Below are 22,846 nucleotides of genomic sequence, written 5' to 3'. Positions count from 1 at the left end.
GTGTGTGTGTGTGTGTGTGTGTTCAGTTATTCAGCCAGGGTTTTGTTAACACGCTACTTGAAACATTTATTGTTTTTTAACCCAAACCTAGGGGCCAGTCACTATGGACTGGCAAGATGATGCACGGAAGTGACAAGAAAGTAGGGAAGAGTAAAGAAATGAAAACTATTAACCTTCAAAGCAAATGGGGAGTTGGGAGAAAAAGCAGTTGTTCTAGTGTTGTATGTCCTGGTTCATAAATTAGGGAGACCTAACTTCCTATCCAGCATGACAACAACCTTCAAATAAGAAGTTGAAAGGTTATCACTGTGTATACAGGTAAGAATTTCCACAAACATACTTACTTTTCTCGCCTATGTTTTCTCCTGCTGCCTCCCCTTCCTCTTCCTCTTCTTCCTCCACCTCTGGTGGCTGTATGTCATCTTGTGGGTCACAGGCACTAACTGGTGCATTCAGACAGCAGTGGTTGAACCCGCTATCTCGAGGCAGAGTGAAACTTCGGGGCTTGCACCCACTGCCATTCAACACTTGCAGCCTCTCACTCTCAGCTAAAGGGTATGGGCCATAGTGATCCTGGAGGTGGCACTTCTGAGTCGGAAGAGTAGACTGCCGCCTGTGCTCAGGGGAGATGGCTGCCGAGTCAGAGAAGACAGAATCTTCCAGAGGCAGAGTCTGAAGATAGTGTAAGCCTGAACTTGTTAGCGGTGTCTCGATTAAATCCTGCCAGGAGCGGCGCTGACTGGCTGTCTTGCGAATGGGGGACACGGCACTGCTCCCAGTAACTTCCTGGCGAAATTCCTCATGTGAAGACTGAGACTGAGAGGTCTCGGTGGAGGAAAGCCGGCTATGTTTTGCTTCCACATAAGGACTGGCACAACTCATCTGTGGAAAGAAGCCCTTTATCAATTTCCATGGAAATAACAGACCACTTCGACTGTCAAAGAACTTGTTTTCTGTTTATCACAGATTATTTACACGGATGCAGTCTTACACAGTAAAGTAACAACTGAGCAAGTTTACAGACTTCTCAAAGTTTAGTCCCCAGCTTACACTTTAATAGTTAGGGATTCAGATGTCTTGAGATGTAGATGTAACATCTGATACAAAGTACAAATCTGATAATACTGGAAGTATGAGAAAATGTAAATGTTCATGTAAGAAACTGTTAAACAATTTAAAAATCTCTACATATTTTGAAATTCTAAAGAAAAAATGCTCATAGATTCTATTTCTGGATTTTAGGCAGCTTAGGGGGTGAGAGAAAGAGACCTTTACATATGACAACAAGTTGTTTATAAACAAAGCAAACCTTTCTGCTTCTTCATAAGTAAATGTCTGTTTCTATGGGTACCACAGAAAAGCTGTCATATAGTGTTGTCAATTCTATGGTAATTTCTGGAGAACTGAAAATACAGGTAGGATGAAATTATAGTTTGTTGGGGATTAGCATTTTCTGTGAGTATAAACACTATAGAGTACATAGAAAGGAATGTATTTTGTGCATGAATTTAAAGTTTGGAAATATACATTATAGTATAAAAGACAAACAAGAAGGGAGAATAGCATCAGTAAAATGCTATAAAACATTTTCAGTGCAGCACTCTACCTGGGACAAGCCTTACTTCAGCTCTAGAGTCTAGCCCAGGTGCCTTTATGCAAGGAGCTACATTTGTTAGTCACAAATGGGGTTGAAGTGGTAGCGCGGACAAACTGAGCTGAGATGAATATATCACCCTTTGTGGAAAAGGGAAAGAAATTACTTAGCATCATCCATGGGTAGATTGTTACCTTTCAACATATTAAGTAGTATGTTGAACAACTTAACAATAAAGTGAAAAGTTTCTTTCCAAGTTGCTACTGTTGTTCAAAGGAAAAAAAAAAGATGCATTTAGCAGAAGAATAGCAGAACAACAAGAGGACAGAGGGAATCATGGGGATTGTAAGATTTAAGTAGGGATTGGAGGCAGGAGGGTTGGTGAGTAGGGGACAGAGGTAGAGTTAAGCAAAACTAAGGATATATTTAAAAAGCCATATGCAAACCTACTTCTTGGTAAGATAATTAAAAGAATGATTTCAAAAAAGTGAAGCTGTAGTTCCCCTTTCATCTTTTATAATTTCAAAGGAATCATTCAGATTCTGTGTTTTTAAGAAAAGGGAAAATATTAATTACTTGGAATAATGCAAAGAGGTTAAATTAAGTTGACTGGTGTAGTCACATAAACTAGCTTCCTTTTCCTTTGTGGAAGACAAAGCCCCAAGATACAGAGAATTGATTATTTTGGTAACATGACCATTAAATTAAATACAGACACTGACATACTCTCAGTATTTTTGACAGGAAACAGGTATAAATTGACACAGTCTTAGGAAAAGTAAGGTTATTATTTATCTCAGTAAAAGATTGAAGTATAGTGTATACATAGAGTTATTTATAGATTTAAGAAAATTCTGTAAGAATTCTGGAACACCATAAACATATTAAAACAGATACCATGGCTACATCTAAAACATGTGCATGTGTGCACATACTCATACACATACACACACACACACACACACACACACACACACACACACACACGCACACGCACACACACACGCGCATGTGTGTGTGTGCCTGTATGTTTTTGTAGTGCTGGGGTATCAAACCTAGGGATATGTGCATCTGTGCTGGTTAATTTTTTTTTTACAAACTTGACACAGGCTAGAGTCATCCAGGAAGAAAGAATGCCAATTGATAAAATATCCCCACTGAACTGTTATGTAGTCAAGTTTGTGTGGCATTTTCTTGATTAATGATTGATGTGAGAGGATGCAGGCCACTGTGGGTGGTGTAACTCCTGGGTCAGTGGTTCTGGGTTATATAAGAAAGCACACTGAGCAAGCCAGTAAATAAGAGTTCCACCAGGGCTTCTGCTTGAGTTCCTACTTCTAGGTTCCTGCCGTGTTTATGCTTGTGTCTTGGCTTCCCTCAATGATGGATTATGATCAGGACTTGTAAACCAAATAAACTTCCCAAGTTGCTTTGGGTTATGATATTTTCTTACAGCAATAGTAAGCTAACTAAGATAGTATATGATATCTGAGCTCTACCTCTAGCACTACAGTTCTAATATTTATCAGTTGTTTCTAAAAGACATAAAATTGACTTCATTAGTATAGAATAAATAAGATCATATCTTTTTTTTTGTTTTTTTTGAGACAGGGTTTCTCTGTGTAGCTTTGCGCCTTTCCTGGAACTCGCTTTGTAGACCAGGCTGGCCTCAAACTCACAGAGATCCACCTGGCTCTGCCTCCCAAGTGCTGGGATTAAAGGCGTGTGCCACCACCGCCCGGCAAGATCATATCTTTTCCTAAGGAAAGTTTTCTGTTGTTTTAACTCCTTTAAACCTGGCCAATTCATTCTGCTGACATCCTGTGATGATTATTTCCCTTGATTAAATATTCCTTGTAAACTTAAACATTTTCCTTCTGATTTTAGGTCACCAATTTTCTTCTCCCTATGAAACCTCAGTTTGACTTAGACTTTAATATGCGTTCATTTTAACATATAAATGGAGTTCTAAGTTCAAAGCAGAAGCACCCTGGGGTTGCACTTACAGAGGGAGGCCGTGGGTATGTATCATAGGGGGGTGGAGGGCTGTCTTGTTTCGGTGTTGATGGAGTATCTGCTTCCTCTTTGTCACTCTCACTCCAGTAATCTGAAAGTTCACAGACACAGACATCTCAGTGTTTATTCAGTATTGACAGCCATATTTCTCAAGAAAAGATACTATCACTTAACAAAAAAGATTTAAATTGAATTACTACAGTGTGTTCATCATCATTGCCCTACTCAAGAGTCATCAAGTTTCATTTTTAGCTGTTTTGGAGGAGAAGGAAGAACACAATAACCTAATCCCAACCTCATGAAAAATTAATGGCACACAGCCAGTCCTAATGGAACTAAGAAGAAGTTAGTTTTTTCTATAAGCCAAAACAGGTGTAGAGTATGTTTAATTTTAGACCATTTTCAGAAGTTTTAATTAATAAATACAACAGGATGTTTCTTAAAGTATGTCACTTTACTGTGATAAACACTTAGAGAAGAAAAGCAATAAACCATATGCTGCTGTATATCTCTACTGATATAAACATCCCTGAAATTAATGTTCTAAATATTTTTGGCTTCAATTCACGGTTATCTAACAATTGCTGTTTTCTAAAGTCACAGTGACACGAATCTTTATAACACCATTCTCCCACCTCTCCTTGGAAAGACGTGGCAACCCCTAAATCTTGCCAAATGAAAAAAAAAATACACACTTGCTGATGTGTGCTACAAGTACCAAATTTCCAGAACTACTTAAAAGGAATTCTAAGCTTCTACACAAAGTTACTTGGCAGGACTGAGGCAAAAGGGAAGATGAAGAACTCTGAGAGATATTTTAATATTGTAAGCCAAATCCAACAAAAGGGCAACAATCAGAATCAAGCCATAACTGCTGTGTTGATTCTTTATGTGAGTTGCAAGCAAAGAGCCAGGATGATCACTGAGAGAATAGGCATTAAGAGAGAAGGAAAATGGTATGAAAATTTACATCCTAAAACAACTATGACAAGACATAAGTAGTATTCAGATTCAAGTGAAAAAATCCCAACACATTATTTTTGTAGGGCCCTTCCCTTTCTAGAAATTCTCAATTGTAATGTTTTTCCTGTGCTGCTGACTAAAAATAAGTACAGCTAACATTTTTTTCTTCACAAATTGTTACATTCCTGGTAGGAAATAATGGAGCTTGATTTGAACTAAAAAAATTGCCTTGACCCAAACCTCTGAGTACTAAATTCTAGGACTCTTGCTTGACACATCAAGAAAGTTTAATGTTAAGTATAGCGATTTGATTGAATCTCCCTTATCCACTCCTAAGGTTTTACTCCTGTTACTGTGAATAGAAAGTCTCCAGCAATAGATACAGGACATAAAATAAACTGCCTCTTCTAGTCAAGCCTTAAAACACAAGGACCCTGACAACTCCCACTGGGAAAACAAATACAAAGTATCTAACTAATCTCAATTAGATGGCTGTTTTTTGCTTTTGGGAACTGGTCATGGGCGCATACAACTGTAACTCCAGTGCTCAGGAGGCTACCCAGGATTTGAAGTGTGAGACCAGCTTGGGATGGCTAAACCCTGTCTCAAAAAGCCCAATGGAAAGTAATGGAGATACTGGACGGTGACCACCAATATAACTAAGTCCTCCATCAAAGATGAATTGACATAGTTACTCAGAAACAGATCCAGTATATGATTGTGGAAAAAGCATGACTGATATTCAGAAGCAGATAAAGGTTCAATTCTTCATAATACAACTACTTAATACATTGACACTTTTAAAGGCATTATTTAACTTCATTGTTGGGCCTATTTAACAATCTGTAAAAGAACAAGTAATAACTGACTTTTGTAGTTGTGTATGTGGGAGTTCTAAATAAAGTAACATATATTCAAGTGCTTTGTACCTTGAATACACTCAAGAGATATTAGGAGCATTTATCTTCTTTGGGATATTTGCAGATTTTATGCCAGGACAGTCTGACACAAATCAGAAAGGCAGCAAATGCCTGATGCTTATTTTCACAGATAATCTTTTTTTCTTTGTAGCATTTTTGAGCAATGAAGAATGAAATCTGGAGTCCTAGGGTCTGAGCAGTTTTATGAGAGCCTGAAATCTTCGAAGTTAATGCTAGCATTCACCACTCCCTACCCTACACAAAGTAGTGAGATTGCTAAGACCACTCTACCCTTATCCTTCCCACTGTTTCCAATAATGCTGGCTGAGTTTATCCTTAATGTTGGCATTGAAACCACGGCATTTTGGTGCAATAATACCTCAAGTGGTTCTTATTAGCACCCTGGAAAAGAGATGATTAGCATTTTATCCAGGGCTCCATAGCTGTTACCATACATAAGAGATCTGAAGTGTTTATTTTTCCTCCTCAGCTAAATTAGGAAAAATTCTAATCCGTATTTGATATAATTTTTGGCTTATTAAAAAGCAATATCAATCTAAACATTTTCTAGGTTTCTTAAGAAAAAGCAGAAATATTACTTTACAAATCAACTTCTTATTCTAAGCTGTAAGGGAGAGAAGAATACCAGAAAAGAGGCAACATTGAAAATTTACTTAGGCTCTTTTGGAACATGTGAAATATTACACACATTATAGCTTAGTGGCTGAAATCAGTCTGATTTCTTTCTAAGAGCAAATAGAATTTTTAGCTCTCTAAAAGAATATAAATATATATTTTGATGTGTCTCGCAAAATACCAAATTTTATAAGTAATTATGAATAATAAAAATGCCTATCAGTAGAAGAGGGACATATTTTTAAAACTTGTTCTTATTTAGAACTATCAAAGAAATACAATATAGGTCATTCACTTTTATGTGATTAAAACTTTACAATGACATCAAGGAATTATTTTTATGGTAAAACATTAAAATTTCATTTTTCTAGATTTCTTAAGTATATACTGTGTTATCATTATCTATATCTACCATACTATACAATAATATACCAGAACTTTTACTTTCATCCTTAGCTATGTATACCAGTACTTGTTCATTACTTTGCCCACTCTCTGCTTAGTTCTTCACATCCTGTGGGTACCACTATTCTCTTTTCAACTTCAAAGAGCTAAATTGTGTTTGGAACTTAATTTTGCCTTTAGAATTACTCAGGAGATATCAAATAACCATAGAAGAGTGGAGGTGATATGCAAACTTATCAGTTTCCTAAGCAGAAGACCAAGGGACTTAACCATATATTAAGTAGGAAGTCTGTTTCTGATGTATGTTAAAGTGCCTTTTCACTCTGTGGAAAAGCAAGTATCGTAGTCTGCCTATGGTTTTTCTACCAAACTCTAGTAGGCATTAAATATATATATATATATACTTACACAATAGAGCAAGGCAGCATGCATCTACAAAATAAATACTCTCTGGAACTTGCACATGCAATATTAATTAACCTGCCCTTTCATCCACAATGAAACTTAGTTTCACAACAAAGGAAATTCATTATAATCAAGATTATGCTCAACTTGAAAGCAACATCAAGTAATACAATTCTGAAGCTTGAAAATAAAAGTTCTGTGATACATATAGCTTGATATTTTTTTCTAGATTAATTTTCCTATCTATATATTACCCATATATCCAACTCTCATAACTTTAAACTATCAGGTAAAAATACCTTTAAAGAGCTACTTCACCCCTTTTCAAGAAATTTGGAAAGTAAGGCTGGTATTTTTTTTAGTGCTCTTACCTCAAATTAAGGTTTATAAATTACACTGAGGAATAAAGGTGAGGAAGTTTAAGCCATCAGACACATTTGCTGCATTATAGTGTTAGACAAGGTTTGCCCGTGAATACAGATTTGATGAAGACAGCCTCTACATTATTTGTAGAATTGTGCAATCTGCTTCCTTCCATTCTGTGGAATATATTTTTTGCCTTCAGTCCACACCATTTCCATCTTACAAGAATTAGTTCAGAAAACAGAGCCAACTAAAGTCTTTCCCATACTCCCTTTCTGGAAGGACTCTGTTTACCCTTGTTTCCTGGAACTTGATTTGTTTCTTACTATGTTTCATTTTCTATATTGCATCAAGCTTACCTTTTTGAACAGAACCCAGTATAATTGTAGGATAGGTGCTTATATTTTCATACAAGCGTGACATTGAGGATCTTTTGTGAAATATTTTAATATTTAATAAAATATTGTATCTTTCTCTCAATTATCAATGCTATATCAAGAGTCACTGATGATTTTCTTCAAAACAGTCCTCATTAGCCCTGTCTTTTTATGTAAGAAAAAGTGTAATATGATTATAAGATAAAAGGTATTCCTTTACCTTGTTCTTGCTTAATCCTCTCTCTCTCTGCATATCCCGCAGTCAGCATGTTAATTCTATTAAGCCACCTGGAAAAAGAAAGAAAGAAATCAATGATAATTCATTATACTAGTTAGAAATATTTATTGCAAAATGTCTAAAAAGATATAGGATAACCACAACATATAAAATGTGTTCTTCATTAAACTTGAAAAAAATGAAGACTTCAATCGGCAATAATCTACCATAGTACAAACTGTTCCCACACTGAAGATGTAATTTCAATGGAACAGTTATGTAAAGCTGTTAATGTGTGCAATATAAAAGGTTTTGAGATGACCGAAGCCATATCAATTCTTTTCCATCAAATGTATGAACACTCTAAATATGCCTGCTCTTTGTTTGTTTGTTTGTTTTTTAGAACAAATGCTCCTTTGGCGACACTTTTAACAGCCAGTCTAATTTATACAGACAGGAGAAAAAGTTACAGAACTTGCCTGTAAAAATAATAGTTTTACCATGAAATAATAGTTTTGAATACACTCATTTAAGTTGAATGACCCAAGAGGAAACACATCTCAGAAGTACTTTAGAATCTTGTCTCTAAATATAAGAGTACTTAGCTCCTCAAAAATAGAAAGTACATATATAATTTTAAACTATTATGATCTAGAAAACATACTTTCATGAACAACAGTAAGTTAATCTGTCTTAGTTTTTTAAGTATTGCTGCTATTGTTAGTGCAGCAAAACACGATCTCAGTTTCTTCATTTAATTCTACCAGGAATCTTCCTGTATGCATCATTTCAACCACTAGATTATCAAATCACAAATTCTTTGTAAACAAACTGACAATTTCTCATCTGGAAATTCTGAACAATGGCCCATATGTTTTTCCAAAACTGAAATCGGGTTGAATTCACCTTCAAAACTACCTTAAGCAATTTTGGAATTACTGTTAGAGTTAACATCATTAAATTGTGGAACAGTCTGATCTTGATGTATTTTAAAGAAAACCTGGGTTTGAGAATTTCTTTCTCCTAAGATCCTGTATCTTTTTCGACTAGAACATAAATCTGTCTAACTGAACCACATATTTCACAATTTTTCCAAGTGGTGTTGTTTATATCATATACCTAGCATATCTTGAAGAGAGGAAAGTTGTATCTCTCATGGGCATCTATTGAAATTTAATCTTCAGGTTAGCAAAACATATCATGTAAATATCAGCCTAAAGAATATAAGGGAAGTGAAGAAAGGATTGGATTCCTATCAGTATACAATAAAATATCCACAGGAATTCAATAACATATTTTATATACATACACTAGTAAATTCTAAACTATAAATCAAGAAGTCAACCTCATAATAAAATCTTTTAAAATGACTATTAACAAAAGATCAAAATGAAATTTAATATCTAGTTCAATTTTTAGTAATAAAGGGGTTGAATTTATTTTTGGTTGTGAGCCTAGCCTTTAACGGTTGAGCCGAAGGGGTTGAATTTAAATTACAGGGTAAATCCAACTACTCTTGGGAAAGTGTAGCCTGATGCTGTTAGGTTGACAAGGATGACAGTTACACTAAGGGAAGTTGATCATTGACATTTTATCTACTATTATGTTTTTACTTCTTGAAAAACATTGATATTTTAATCAGAATTCTAAAGAAAATGAAAATTCTTAGAAGGTGAATTGAGAAATTTAAGAGAGGCTTCTTCAGTTTTCAATTCATCATTTATTAAATACTTTTTTGTGTTTAACAATAAACTATGTTTTAGTAACATATAAATGTATAAGGCATAGTCCTTGCTTTCATCGAACTCTAGATTGTTAAAACTCCTAAGACAACTGAAAATTTAAGCTACTATAAGGAAAAAATTCTGCTTATAATAAAACCTCTTTGGAACATGTATGGATGTAGTGGGTAGCCATTCCAGCTTTGATCTGGAAGTTCCAACCCCCACTGAGACTCTGGCAACTGTCACGCCTATGAGGTAGGGCCAGGGGAGGCACCTGGAGACCCGAGATCTGGATGGGCCAGCGCTCTCAGTGCCGGGACCCTGAATGGTGGAGGTGGACCAAGCAGAGCTCCAGAGAACACCTCTGGATTGCGATACACCTTCCCCAGACCCTGCAACCTACCTATCCCTTAATTTGTAAGTTATCCACTAAATAATCTTCCTTTTAACTACGTGGAGTGGCCTTAATAATTTCGCCAATATCTAGCGCCCAACGTGGGGCACGAACCCACGACCCTGAGATTAAGAGTCTCATGCTCTACTGACTATTGAAGACTAGCAGTTATAGTTACAACTTAGTATACATATAATATCTTAGATAGAACATATTAAGTATTAGATTCAGGTTCTTTAGGATAGAACACCTTTTGGAATGATCTTTATAACATGCCATTTACCTATGCTCTATACTTCTCTGCATTTTAGTATGTGTTTCTTGCTTGATATTGTTTGCATTGGTTGTAGTTCCATCTTATCTAGGTCATTATCCCTCATTATTCCTGGACAATATTTGATAACCATTCCTTTGTATATAGTCTTGTATTAGTTTAGAACCTTCTTATTTAGACAAAAAGGGGTGATGTAGTGGGTAGCAATTCCAGCTTGGATCTGGAAGTTCCAACCCCCATTGAGACACTGGCAACTGTCATGTCTATGTCTCCAGGGGCCAGGGGAGGCACCTGGAGACCTGAGATCTGGATGGGACAGCGCTCTCAGTGCCGGGACCCCGAACGGTGGAGGTGGACCGAGCAGAGCTCCAGAGAACACCGCTGGATTGCGACACACCTTCCCCAGACCCTGCGACCTACCTATCCCTTAATTTGTAAGTTACCCACTAAATAAATCTTCCTTTTAATTACATGGAGTGGCCTTAATAATTTTGCCAATATATGGATATTCTCAAGCTGCTGTTTATAGCCTAAAAAGACTTAACTACACAGCTGATGCTGTCTCTTGGATATATTTGTTCTTAAGTGACAGCTGGAAGAACCTCACTTACTGATATACTTGGTATAATTATGACTTCCTATCATGGGTTTCTATGAAAGCAGATATACATAAGATAACTGATTCCAGAACCATTTATTGAGAGCCTGTATGTGCTAGGGATGGTTCTAGGCACCTAGAATACAGAGTATACAAAACAAAGCACCCATCTTCATGATGCCTGTATTTTAACAATGGAGTCAGATGACAAATTGGGATAAAAGTAAGCATCTATGAAGTTACCAAGGTAGCACATACCATCTTTTAAATCAGCAAGGTAGGTAAAATTTAGAACGTTAAAGTTGCTTGGGAGTACGGAATCTATATTAGGTAAGGAGGTCAGGGATACATGTATTAAACTGGGAATCTTTTCAAGAACACTGATGTGGAAGTTCTTTAATATTAGTTCCTCATCATATTCTAACACTTTAGAACATGAATATATAGGTAAGGGAATATGCTTAGAGTACCACAGACTAATACACTGAGAGAGAAATAACTTATAGTTACAAGGATACACACACACACACACACACACACACACACACACACACACACACTTAGAAAAGTACACATATCTGTGTATACAGATCTTATGGAAAAACTGAATTTAAGGAATATTTTTATACCCTAATAACTAGGTCCTATTACTACTGGCATTACATATTTTTTAAAATCTAGAGTACAAATATATATTATTCTATACTATGGTATAATTTAATACAAAACAGTAATGACTTTAAAGCCATAAAATAATCAGATAAAACATGCATTGACTATAATTATGCTTATTTAAAAATACATCCTCTTTCTTGAATTAGGCATGTTTTCAAAGATTACATATGAAGTAAACTAATACCCACATTATCTTGCTATGTATGATAGTGTGATCACACAAAGTTGTATATAGGTGCCTTTCCATATCACTAACACTGTGTGAATGTTTTTAGCACTGATTATTTTATCCTATTAACAATTATTTTTCTATATTGCCTATTGAAAACAATACTAGGAATAAAGTTATTGGTGAAATAAAAACAAAGATACATTATAATTAAACTTTAAAAGTCAATTATTATGTCTATAATTGTGAAATATATAGTATATTAAGTCTTACATAAAACAAGACTTTTAAATGTATAATGTGGTGCTGACATTTTGGATTAGATGTTTCTTTTCTTTAATCTACTACTTAAAGTAATTAGATGAATGACATGGGTTTCATTTACTTTCTTCTTTTTATTTTCTGGTGTTTAGAACTACAGAAGTATCAGGGAAGAGCAGTGATATTGATATCGTTTTGAATACACTGTTAAAATAGAGTAGCAAATGTCAGTCAAAAATGTTTTACAGTTGATAAAATGCATGGACAATGTCTAAACTAAAATGGTTCTAATTAGCATGTATCAAGAATGCTTAAATTATTTTAATTTTTACAGGGAGGCAACTGGTACCTAATGTATTCATCTTGTAGTACAAGAGATCCTCATTTATGTCACTTATTCTTATTTTGGTTATAATGCAAACCCTTCATGTGTATCCCTAGGGAACTGAGTTTATCATTTGGTTAAATAGATGGTATGGACATAGAACTATAGAATTACGAGAAAATTATAGCACCAAAAATAGACAACCACAAGTCCTCCATCATGTACAGGTGAATAAACATTTTTACTTTGAGAGCAAGGAGAAAAAAATCAGTGAAAATTCTTAGTGCTGGTATGAAATTTTAAGAATAGTAAATTATATAAATTATGAATAAGAACATTTCCTTTCTTTGCCATTTCCTTTCATACACCTCTGCTTTTCAGAAACAATGGTCGTACTTCTAGGTGTCAAATAATTTATTTATAAAAGTAGCTTAAGTGTTCATTTCCTCTGCTTATGCTTATTTATGAAGCAGCACAATTTTTGTGCTTAAAATGTTTAGATATAATTTTTAGACACATCTAAAGAAAAATAAATGAGGTAAGAAACAAAAGTATATAAACAATACTTTTTGCTACTGAAGACTTGTGTAAAATTTAAAGAAAAACCCTACTTAGAGGGATAGTTAGCTATATAACTCTGCCCAGTGATAAATGAAGGTGACAGGAAGAATTACTACAATAGCTAGAGCTAAGTTATTGAAATGGATAGTCTATTAAATATATATAGCACTTGAATAAGTCAGGTTTTCTATACACTTTTTGAGCATCTAGGAATACATGTTAAGACATATTCCTAAAATTTAACATCTCAAAACAAAACCCCTTTTGTGGTAATATTTTGGATTTATATTGGTTATGGTACTTATGTGGTAAAAATGACAGTCAATGAAAGTTGAACTTTTAAAATGTTAAATCATGAATTAGGTAAATATCATTTTTAAAAATTAAGTATGATCACATGTAACTCTAGATGGACTACTCAATTTTTAATTAATTAATATACAATGAGATTCTTTAAAGATTATTGAAGACAAAGCTTAGATTTTGAATTTAGACCTAATGAAGTAATTTGAGATGTAAATAGTACTTTACCTGTTCATGTCATCAAGATGTTCCGCAGCAAAATAAAAGCTTTTGATTTTAGGATGGCAGGCTTTGAATGCACTGTGAGTAAAACCACAACAAATAAGTTACATTTACTTTTATACAAATTGGAAAAAGGTTTCAAGTCAAATATCTTTAAAATTTTTTATTAGAGTTGGGAGAGGCAAAAGAACATGATCCAAATATATTGTATGAAAAATTTTTTAAAAAAATTCTAATTTGGAACCTGGGTATGGTGACACACACTTTTAATCCTAGCAGTTGGGGGCAGAAGTGGATTTTTCTGAGTTCAAGGCCAGCCTGGCCTACAAAGTAAGTTATAGGACAGTCAGAACTAAATAGTGAGACCTTGTCTTGAAATAAAACCAAAAGTATTCTATTTTGCCTATTTATTATTAACATCATCATCACTGGTGTTTTTATGTGTGTGCACATGCTAGAGAAAAAATTTTGAGAACTGGTTCTCTCTAACCATGGATTCTAGGATTATCAGGCTTGCATGTAAAGCACTTTATCATGAGACATCTTGTTGGCTCAAACTAAGTAATTTTTATGGATAAAATTAATGCAGTGTCTAACCTAACTTCACATACATAATGCTTCTATCATGATAGAAATAAGTAAAATTCCATGCTACATCCTCAAAATTTCTTTCTTATAATCTCAGTTTGAAAGCATCAGATAAACTGTAACTTAAAATTTAGAAAATTACAAAATAAATTATCCCTTCTTCCCCCTTTCTCCAAGTAAAATGAACTTACTATTTCTTGCGGCATTCACTGGCTCTATCAATTTTAAATTCAGGCAGACTGATGAATCCTTCTGCTTTTTCATCCTAAAGAAGCAAGATTTTTGTTCAGTGTATCATACCAAGGAGGTCTGAAGCTAATAATACCATGTAAGTATAACTTAGACATTTAGAATAATAAATGTGCTAGTCATTTAGTTCATAAGTATACTTATATTGCATACATTCTACATATCCATAAACTTAAGCATTATTTTGAAACTTAGAATTTTTACAAATTAAAACATATACACTATTTTTATATTAAAATGAGGCTAGAAAATAATTTTCAAAGTAAAATATGTTTGGGGCTAAAGAAGTAAGTAGTTCATTGGTAGAGTACTCATCTGTGCAGTATGTAATAAACTCTGAGTTTGAGCTTTAGAACATAATCCCCTGCCCCCCCCCCAAATAAAGTAAAAGGAAAGAACATTTCAGGCCAGACATACAAAATAGGTGTACATTTTTAGTATAAAATTTTCTATCATTTTAAATAGAGTGATTTATTTTATGTGTATGACTATTCTATCAGAATGCATGTATGAGCATCATGTGCATGCCTGTGGCCTGACAGAAGTCAGAAGATGGCACTGAATCCCCAGGAAGTGGAAATACAAATGGTTGTGAGTCAACATGTAGGTGCTAGAAATAAGTGCTGAATAATCTCTCCAGCCTCACCCATTTTTTTTTTATCATTTTTAGAATTTAGATATAAAATATGGAGTTGCTTACCAATTCAAATTTTCATTTTTTATAGCAATTTACTAACCAAATTTGAATTTTTCTATATGACAATTATTTTGTGTATTCAATAGTTCAGAAATTAAGTAGGTCAACTTGATTTTCAAATATGTGGTTTCAGATATATCTCACAGACACACACGCATTTTTCATCTGAAAAATTTAATAAAATTCATAAATCCTCCTCTCTTTAATACTAGTTTAAAACAAGGCAGGAGAACTATCTAAAATGTTGTATTTGTCTTAAGTTAAATCAAGTATAATGTGATTTGGTGGCTACTGTGTTCTTTGTCCTGGTTCTAACAAAGCTTCATAGACATTCCACATTTTACTTGATCTGCTAAACCAGGTCATAATTCCTTATATATCAAATTTAAGTAAGATTATTCTCCCTCCAACTATTTTGAAGAAAAAAAAAGCTACTCTCAGTTCTCTTCTTCCCTCCCCCCCTCCACACACACAAACACACACACACAGTGTGCATATGTACATTTCTGTTATTAATGAACTATGCAAAAGTGAAAAATTTGAGCTGCAGATAGCAACTGAAATTTGTATGTTAAGTACAGAAGCAGTACTAAAAATCTGTTTTTAAATATTTTTTCCAATCTACGATTAAAGAAAGTGTTTCCATTTTGACTTTTATCTTATGTTACTTTTGACAGCCTTAATTTAAAACTTGAAATATTTTTGAATATTATCTCTTTATAATGATGCAATATAAAATACTCTATTTCCTCTAAAATAACAATTAGGCTTTCCTGGAACATATACTACAAACTTATTCATTTATATTTTACATGGCTAACAGTAATAGCAACTTTCCAATGACTGAAATATAGGCACTATTTAATAAAACACACAAAAAAATTTCATCCCATATTGTTTGAAAGATAGAATATAATATTGTATATGCAGACAATATGTAGATTGTCATATATATATATATATATATATATATATATATATATATATATATATAGTCTGTAAGTAAATCACAATGAGAAACAGATATTGTATTTTGATACTACTTGATTAGCATATAAATTTAGTATATCTAGCAAATAAAATGTATTTATATATGCTTACTATAACTACACAAGACATACTTAATACAGACAGGTTTTGTTTTATTCATTGTATGACTGCCACAAAATATCAAAACATAAAATAATATTTTCATATAAGTATATAGAAAATAATTATTTTAAGGTCTTCCAAATAAGTCTTCTATTGATAAACATTGCTCGAACACTTAGCATTGTCAGACATTGTTCATTTCTTCATCTCTAGGAAAGCTTAGTGAGATATGCATCATTATTTTCATTTTGCAGATGAAGAGATAAGCAGTCAGTCAAATAGTGTAATTCCCAAGTCTACTCTTTCTCCATGATATAAGACAGCAGCATAATAGCTTGTTCAGGGAACATCAAATTCTCTAGATATTGTATGTTATAACCAAAGGTCTAATAATTATGGTAACTTTAATGACTCTTCAAGTACCAATTGATTAATGTCTTAGGATACTATTTGCATACAAACTACAAACACACACACTATCTATCTATCTATCTGTCTATCTATCTATCTATCTATCTGTACATGTTATAATAAAGTGAAGTAGTAGTAAGGTACAGCACACATGTCAAATCAGTGTTAAGGGAAAATCAATGAATAAAACACAGCACATTTGCTGAGATACATGATTGATTGTGATATGATTAGTCTAGATACAAATATGTTAAACCAAAAAAAAAAAAAACCTAGAAAAGTCATAAGAACAATTAAAACACCTTAAATATGCCTCTCCCCTCAAGTTGTCCAAATGTAATGGATACTTAATGTCAAAATTAGTCTACTAGTTCATTTTTTTGTCTTCAGGAGAAACTGAAATAAATTGAAACAATACTGACTTAAGTTGCTAACTAGTGCCCCCTTCAACAGAAACAGAAAAAATCCTACAAAACTTTGAGCAAGAAGTTTTAAAAGTCTCTTATGTTTTTAGTTAAACTACTACATTAATTGCTTGGTATCTTTAGAAAGAGAGAAATTCACTATATTTTTACTGTGCTTCAGATATGTTGCTCCATTAGAAAAATGGAGCAAATGTTCTTCCAGAATACTGAAGACAGATCCTGAATTGGCTTGAGGATGATGCAATTTAAAATCAAATGGCTCAAATGTCAACACTTTTTGTTACAGATAATGGACTAATGAGAATACAATTGTGTTCGCTTACCTCTTCATTAATATACCAGTATAGGGATGCATCTTTTAGGACAAACCAGTACTTCTTCCATTTCTGCGAAAAATAGCTCTTTGCATCTTTCTTTTTCCAAAGCCATCCCTCACAGTCACCACGACCAAGATCCTTGCAAGAAATTCGTCTTTTGCTCTTGCCTGCTATAGCTCCTAAAGATAGTGAGTGGTAATACTCTTAATTTTGGAAAGTGCATAAAGATAAAAGATTAATCCCTAAATCCTAAAAGCAAGAAAGGTACTTATTAATCTTAAAATGATCATTTTATAATTGTGTTGTCACAGAAAATATGGGGATCTTTGATGCCTTTCCTTCCATATAGATGACAACATAATCGGAAATATGTGATCTCAAGACTTCCTGAGACCATATCTTATCAAAGGATCTGCATGGTAAGTGATGTGAAAGCACACTGGCTTCAAGGCAATGAGAAGATTAACGAAATGTGCTGATGATTACCACAGTACAAAAGAAGGAAGTTAAATGTTCGTTTTCTTTTATTACCTTTGTTTTTCTTCTTTGATTTGTGCTGCAGAGAGGACTGCTGAAATGTCTGAAATTAAAGATAGGGAAGATTATTATCTTATATGCAGAGTGCAATCCAGAAAACCATACACAGAACTCTCACAAACTGAATGATTACTCTAAACCCAGGTTAGAGCAGTGCCTCTCCCCATTAATATTTCAAAATAAATTAATATAAGCACATTACTTAACTTTCTCATCTTTCACGAAGCAGGAAAAGACCTATCAGTATCTTCATTTTGTTGACAGATTCCAGGGTAAAACACATTGGTAAAAGTAAATGATCTCCCCTCCTGCCCCACAACTGTTCCCTTTGAGAGATTCACTGTGGTTTCTAATACACCTCATCTGATTGTCACATAATCTGACAAACCAGGAGGCAAATGTGTCTTTCTTATTTCTACCTTAAGTCTCTAAATCTATAAGCATTTCGATCAATATTTAATTTGATACCTACCTACTTATATCAGTATTAGTGGTGACTAATCTTCTTGTCAATGGTGCCAACACCCCAGTTCCTCCTCTCTGCTTCTGAAATAGGGACCTTCCCACTTCCCAACTACCAACCCCCACACCTATATGTCTGGTATTTTGAACATGTCCCAGCCACTGCCTCTAATATTTGTGGATTATAAAGTCCAATACCAGCTGGGTGGTGGTGGCGCACACCTTCCATCCCAGCACTTGGGAGGCAGAGCCAGGTGGATCTCTGTGAGTTCAAGGCCAGCCTGGTCTACAGAGCAAGATCCAGGACAGGCACCAAAACTACACAGAGAAACCCTGTCTCGAAAACAAACAAACAAACAAAAATGTCCAATACCATTGTCCTATCAATGAAAAAATATTGTGTCATCTAAATCATTGACTACACCACCCAATTATGCTTGTATTTCTATCCTACCTACTTTCCATGGGATATTATTATAATGGTTCCTTTGCACTATTCCCTGTATCTATATATAAATAACTAAACAATGCAATACTAAGTATCTACTTAACAGTTTACCATGTCTGGAACAAAACCATATGTATTGACTCACCTAACTTTCAATTAATGACTAAAAGTTACTGGCTCTACTCAGATAATATACTCATACAAAATTTTCACTGGTATAATAAAATTAATTATAATTAACTAATGAAGAGAGAACAGTGATTGCCTGTGTGTTAAGTCACAGACATTCTTTGAAGGGAATGTTCTTGTGAGTAACAGACTTTTCTTTTTCTACTTAAATGAATAGATTTTAATTATATAAAATTTTCTTATTTAGTTGTATAATAAGTTCATATTACTATATAATGTGTAAGTCCTAAAATTGTGTATTTATATAAACATTTTTGTTGTGTGATGATTTATAAATATCTAGTACATATGGAGGGTACCAGCCATAAAGAGACAGGTACTCTCTTTTGTTTTTTGTGCCTTTCCTGGAACTCACTTGGTAGCCCAGGCTGGCCTCGAACTCACAGAGATCCGCCTGGCTCTGCCTCCCGAGTGCTGGGATTAAAGGCGTGCGCCACCACCGCCCGTCAGACAGGTGCTCTCTTGATACACAACGTAATGCAGAAATATAATCACCCAAATGTCAAAAGCACCATAAATTTATGTTGTGTTACATATGTAAACACACATATAAATGTATGTATGTGTATATATATATTCATACACATATAAATGTATATAAATGTAGTAACATTTGTAGGGATCACAGCTATAAAAATTTACAATTACTTTCTGAGAAACAGCATAAAAGACAAAACTCATTATGCATATTGGTAATTCAGGTTAGTGTATTTAAGTATATTTAGGTATACTTAATATACACATAATTATTTTCCATATATTGTTTGCATGAGATTACTCATTCAGTTTCTTCCTTTTGTGTTCCCTCAAGCAATCATTATAGTTTTATAGCTCATTACTTTGAAACATGACAAAGATGGGTTAATGTCTGTTTTTTTTAAGAAGCTATCAATATCAATAGCAGTTTATAAGAATTGGGTTAATATATTATGTCTTTTATACTTCTTTGTTTAGTATATTATGGTGCTAGAGATCAAACCTTGAGCCTCACGCATGCTTGACAAATGTCCTACTACTAAGCTATGCCTGAGGCCTCCTCTATGCTTTCTATCTTAGAGTCTCAACGTCTTCTTTAAATTTACAGAAAACTAATTTATGTTCTCCAGGTTTTCTTTCAATATAAATATGCAATATTTTCATAAAGATTATGATTTCAGAGTACTATATGGTTGAAAACTAAGAACTTCCAGGTATGCAATACAAATTTATCCACATTCAATAAAAAGATCAGATGTTTTATGCATATGTAAATATGAGGAGCGTCTTTAACAGATATTTCCTTATTTTTCAAATGACCTTTATATTTTCTAAAACGAAAGGGTTAATTGCTTGAAGTCAAATTTTTCTGGTTCATGCTAAAATAAATATATCTCTTAGAAGCTCTTGCATAGCACACTGTTATATTAAATTCTATTTTATGCTAAAAAAATTATAAAAATACATTTGAGCCGGGCGGTGGTGGCGCACGCCTTTAATCCCAGCACTCGGGAGGCAGAGCCAGGCGGATCTCTGTGAGTTCGAGGCCAGCCTGGGCTACCAAATGAGCTCCCGGAAAGGCGCAAAGCTACACAGAGAAACCCTGTCTCGAAAAACCAAAAAAAAAAAAAAAAAAAAAAACATTTGAATAACAGTTTGTCTTGGCATATTATCTTCAGCTGAAACCAATGCACAATTTTTGCAATAACTTTTATTAAAGGGTCTCACTAGGTATTTCAGACCGGCCTCAACCTCTAGATCTAGTCTTAGTATCCTGAGTGCTGGCATTTCAGGTGTAAGATACCACGCAATTTGAACATTTTATGTTTTGGCATTTATTGTTATCTATATCTACTCTATTGTAATCTATGTTTAGTCTTTCATTAGCTTTTAAGATATTTTTCTATTCTTTATCTACATTCTATACTATATTCTATACTTGCATTAAATGTCAAAATTAAAATTTATTCTAATCTTATTTAGCATTCATTAGGTTGTATTATTTCTTTATGAACACTTCCAGTTATTATTTCTTTTAAATTTCATCTTTACCAGCTCCTCTTTCTCTAGATGTATGTTGGCATGTGTCAATTTAACACCTATGTGTATTTCACATTTTCCCTTTCATCATTCTGCATTGTTCTTTAAGTAAATTAATTTTACATTTTCCTTTTTATTTAGTTCTCTCTGCTTATATCCAATTTAAACTTTATCTTATCTATTATACTTATTTAATTGACAATATTTTTTACAATTTAAGGATATCCAGTTGGTATTAACTGTAGAACAGCAATTATTTTTGAATTTTGTGTTTTATTTTGAAATTTAAGTACTTTTGTAATTTTGCCATATTTTCACTTAGTGTGTAATGTATCACCTTATTGTTTAGTTCAGTGCCCTTTCTTCTGCATTGTTATTTTAGACACTTCAAAATTTTCTTTTCTGCCTAAGACTTTTGCTGTCTCCTGCCTCTATTCCTTGGGTCCTTTTAGATACTAACCAGGACTTTTTGTGTTGACATGGCCTGCTGTTTCATTGATGCAGCTCAAGTGTAGGAGACTTGACCCATGTTTCTGAGTAACGGTATGTTTTTGTATCCTGTTGACACCAGGAATTCACTTTGGCCACTGTTTGTATATTTAGGAAAAACAGTCACAGATGTGGATCTACCTCTTTCTGGCTTTCTAGTTTCAACCACAGTGCTAATTATTACTTTCCTATAACTGCTAAGGTCAATTTGGTTTCAGGTTCTCATTAAATAACCCATTGCCATCTCTATTTCCTAGTAGATACATAGCTTTAGTGTCTAATTACCAGAGAATTTTCTCCTTTCTGATATACATAAAAACTATGGCCATCTCTCTGCCTCTTTTATTGCTGTGTATTTAATGTAGAATGAATGTGAAAGCATGTGCAGGAGAAAGGAGATGTGTTATATTAGTGACTTTAAAACACAAGCTTATAATGTTTATTGGTTATCAAAAATTGATTCATTTTCAAAGCATCCTGAAAGCCTCTTCAAAACCTTACTATAATCTATCTACAGAATATATTCATTAGACTTTTTTGATGGTCCTAGTAAAGAAGTATTTTCTGTTTCCTTTTCAATAGTAAATATGCATAGCTATAATCATTGAATGTATTTTTAAATATTTATTTTTATTTTATACGTATAGGTAAATTTTGTTTGCATGTATGTCTGGGTACCATGTATATACAGTACCCACAGAGGCCAGAAGTGGGCGTTGGAGCCCCTGAAACTGGAATTACCTACATTTGTTAGATGCCATGTGGATGCTGGTAGTTGAACTTGGGTCCTCTGGAAGAACAGACAGTATTCTTAACCATCAACCCTAACCCTAGCCCCTAATAATCATTCCATTTCATTAAAACCTTATATGAACAAAGATGATTAATGACATTTTCATCATGCTTCATTTGCCAAAGTTACACAGTGTACAGCATATATCCTAAGATCATTCTATCTACAAACATGAATATCAATGTTAACATTGCCCCTTTGTGAACAGTACCATTTTATCTTAATTAGTTTGCAGTATACATTTATACCAAACTGTTAAGCTGGATAGGAGATAGACATTAGCAGGCTTAGAGGTCAATAAATATGGACCCCACGTTCACATTCACCTTTGGACCCCATCTCACATTTTCCTAGGTAACAAAGACAAAAAAAGGAAGCTTTGTAATTGCTCTTTTTAAACAGCAAAAATACAACATGAAAAGATGGAGAGAGGAGGTATCAGAGTTTGCCCAAAGCCTATCTAGGGAAAGCTACTTCCCCTGGACTGAGTTATATCCCTGTTACTAGGTGGAGACATGGCACTCCAGTCTATCCCAAAGATTGCAGCCCCTACCCTCTCCCATGCCCAATACAGTTATCTAAAGATCTTTGCTATTAACCATGTCTGACTGTGTGATATCCAATTTAAAACTAACTTTTCTTTTTGCCTCTTTCTATCTCTTCAGATACTAACCAAAATCTCAACCATGTAGACATGTCCTGACACTGGACATTCCTATTCACCCCCCTGG

At 34.0% G+C, this 22,846-nt stretch overlaps 1 protein-coding gene across 5 annotated transcripts in view; it reads right to left on the bottom strand.

Moving 5' to 3' along the window:
* Cnksr2 (connector enhancer of kinase suppressor of Ras 2) overlaps positions 1–22,846 on the bottom strand; it is a 241,405-nt gene that overhangs the window by 32,823 nt on the left and 185,736 nt on the right. For all 5 annotated transcript variants that reach the window (XM_028873221.2, XM_028873217.2, XM_028873218.2 and 2 more), the window contains 7 exons: positions 17,713–17,761; positions 17,188–17,360; positions 14,182–14,255; positions 13,409–13,480; positions 7,900–7,967; positions 3,601–3,701; positions 345–882 (listed from right to left, as the gene is read on the bottom strand). In XM_028873221.2, the coding sequence (XP_028729054.1) occupies positions 345–882; positions 3,601–3,701; positions 7,900–7,967; positions 13,409–13,480; positions 14,182–14,255; positions 17,188–17,360; positions 17,713–17,761 (1,075 nt within the window). The remainder of the gene's footprint in view (positions 1–344; positions 883–3,600; positions 3,702–7,899; positions 7,968–13,408; positions 13,481–14,181; positions 14,256–17,187; positions 17,361–17,712; positions 17,762–22,846) is intronic.

Source organism: Peromyscus leucopus, chromosome X (genome assembly GCF_004664715.2).
Source record: "Peromyscus leucopus breed LL Stock chromosome X, UCI_PerLeu_2.1, whole genome shotgun sequence".
Taxonomy (NCBI): Eukaryota; Metazoa; Chordata; class Mammalia; order Rodentia; family Cricetidae; genus Peromyscus; species Peromyscus leucopus.
This window is presented reverse-complemented; position numbering and strand designations above follow the sequence as displayed.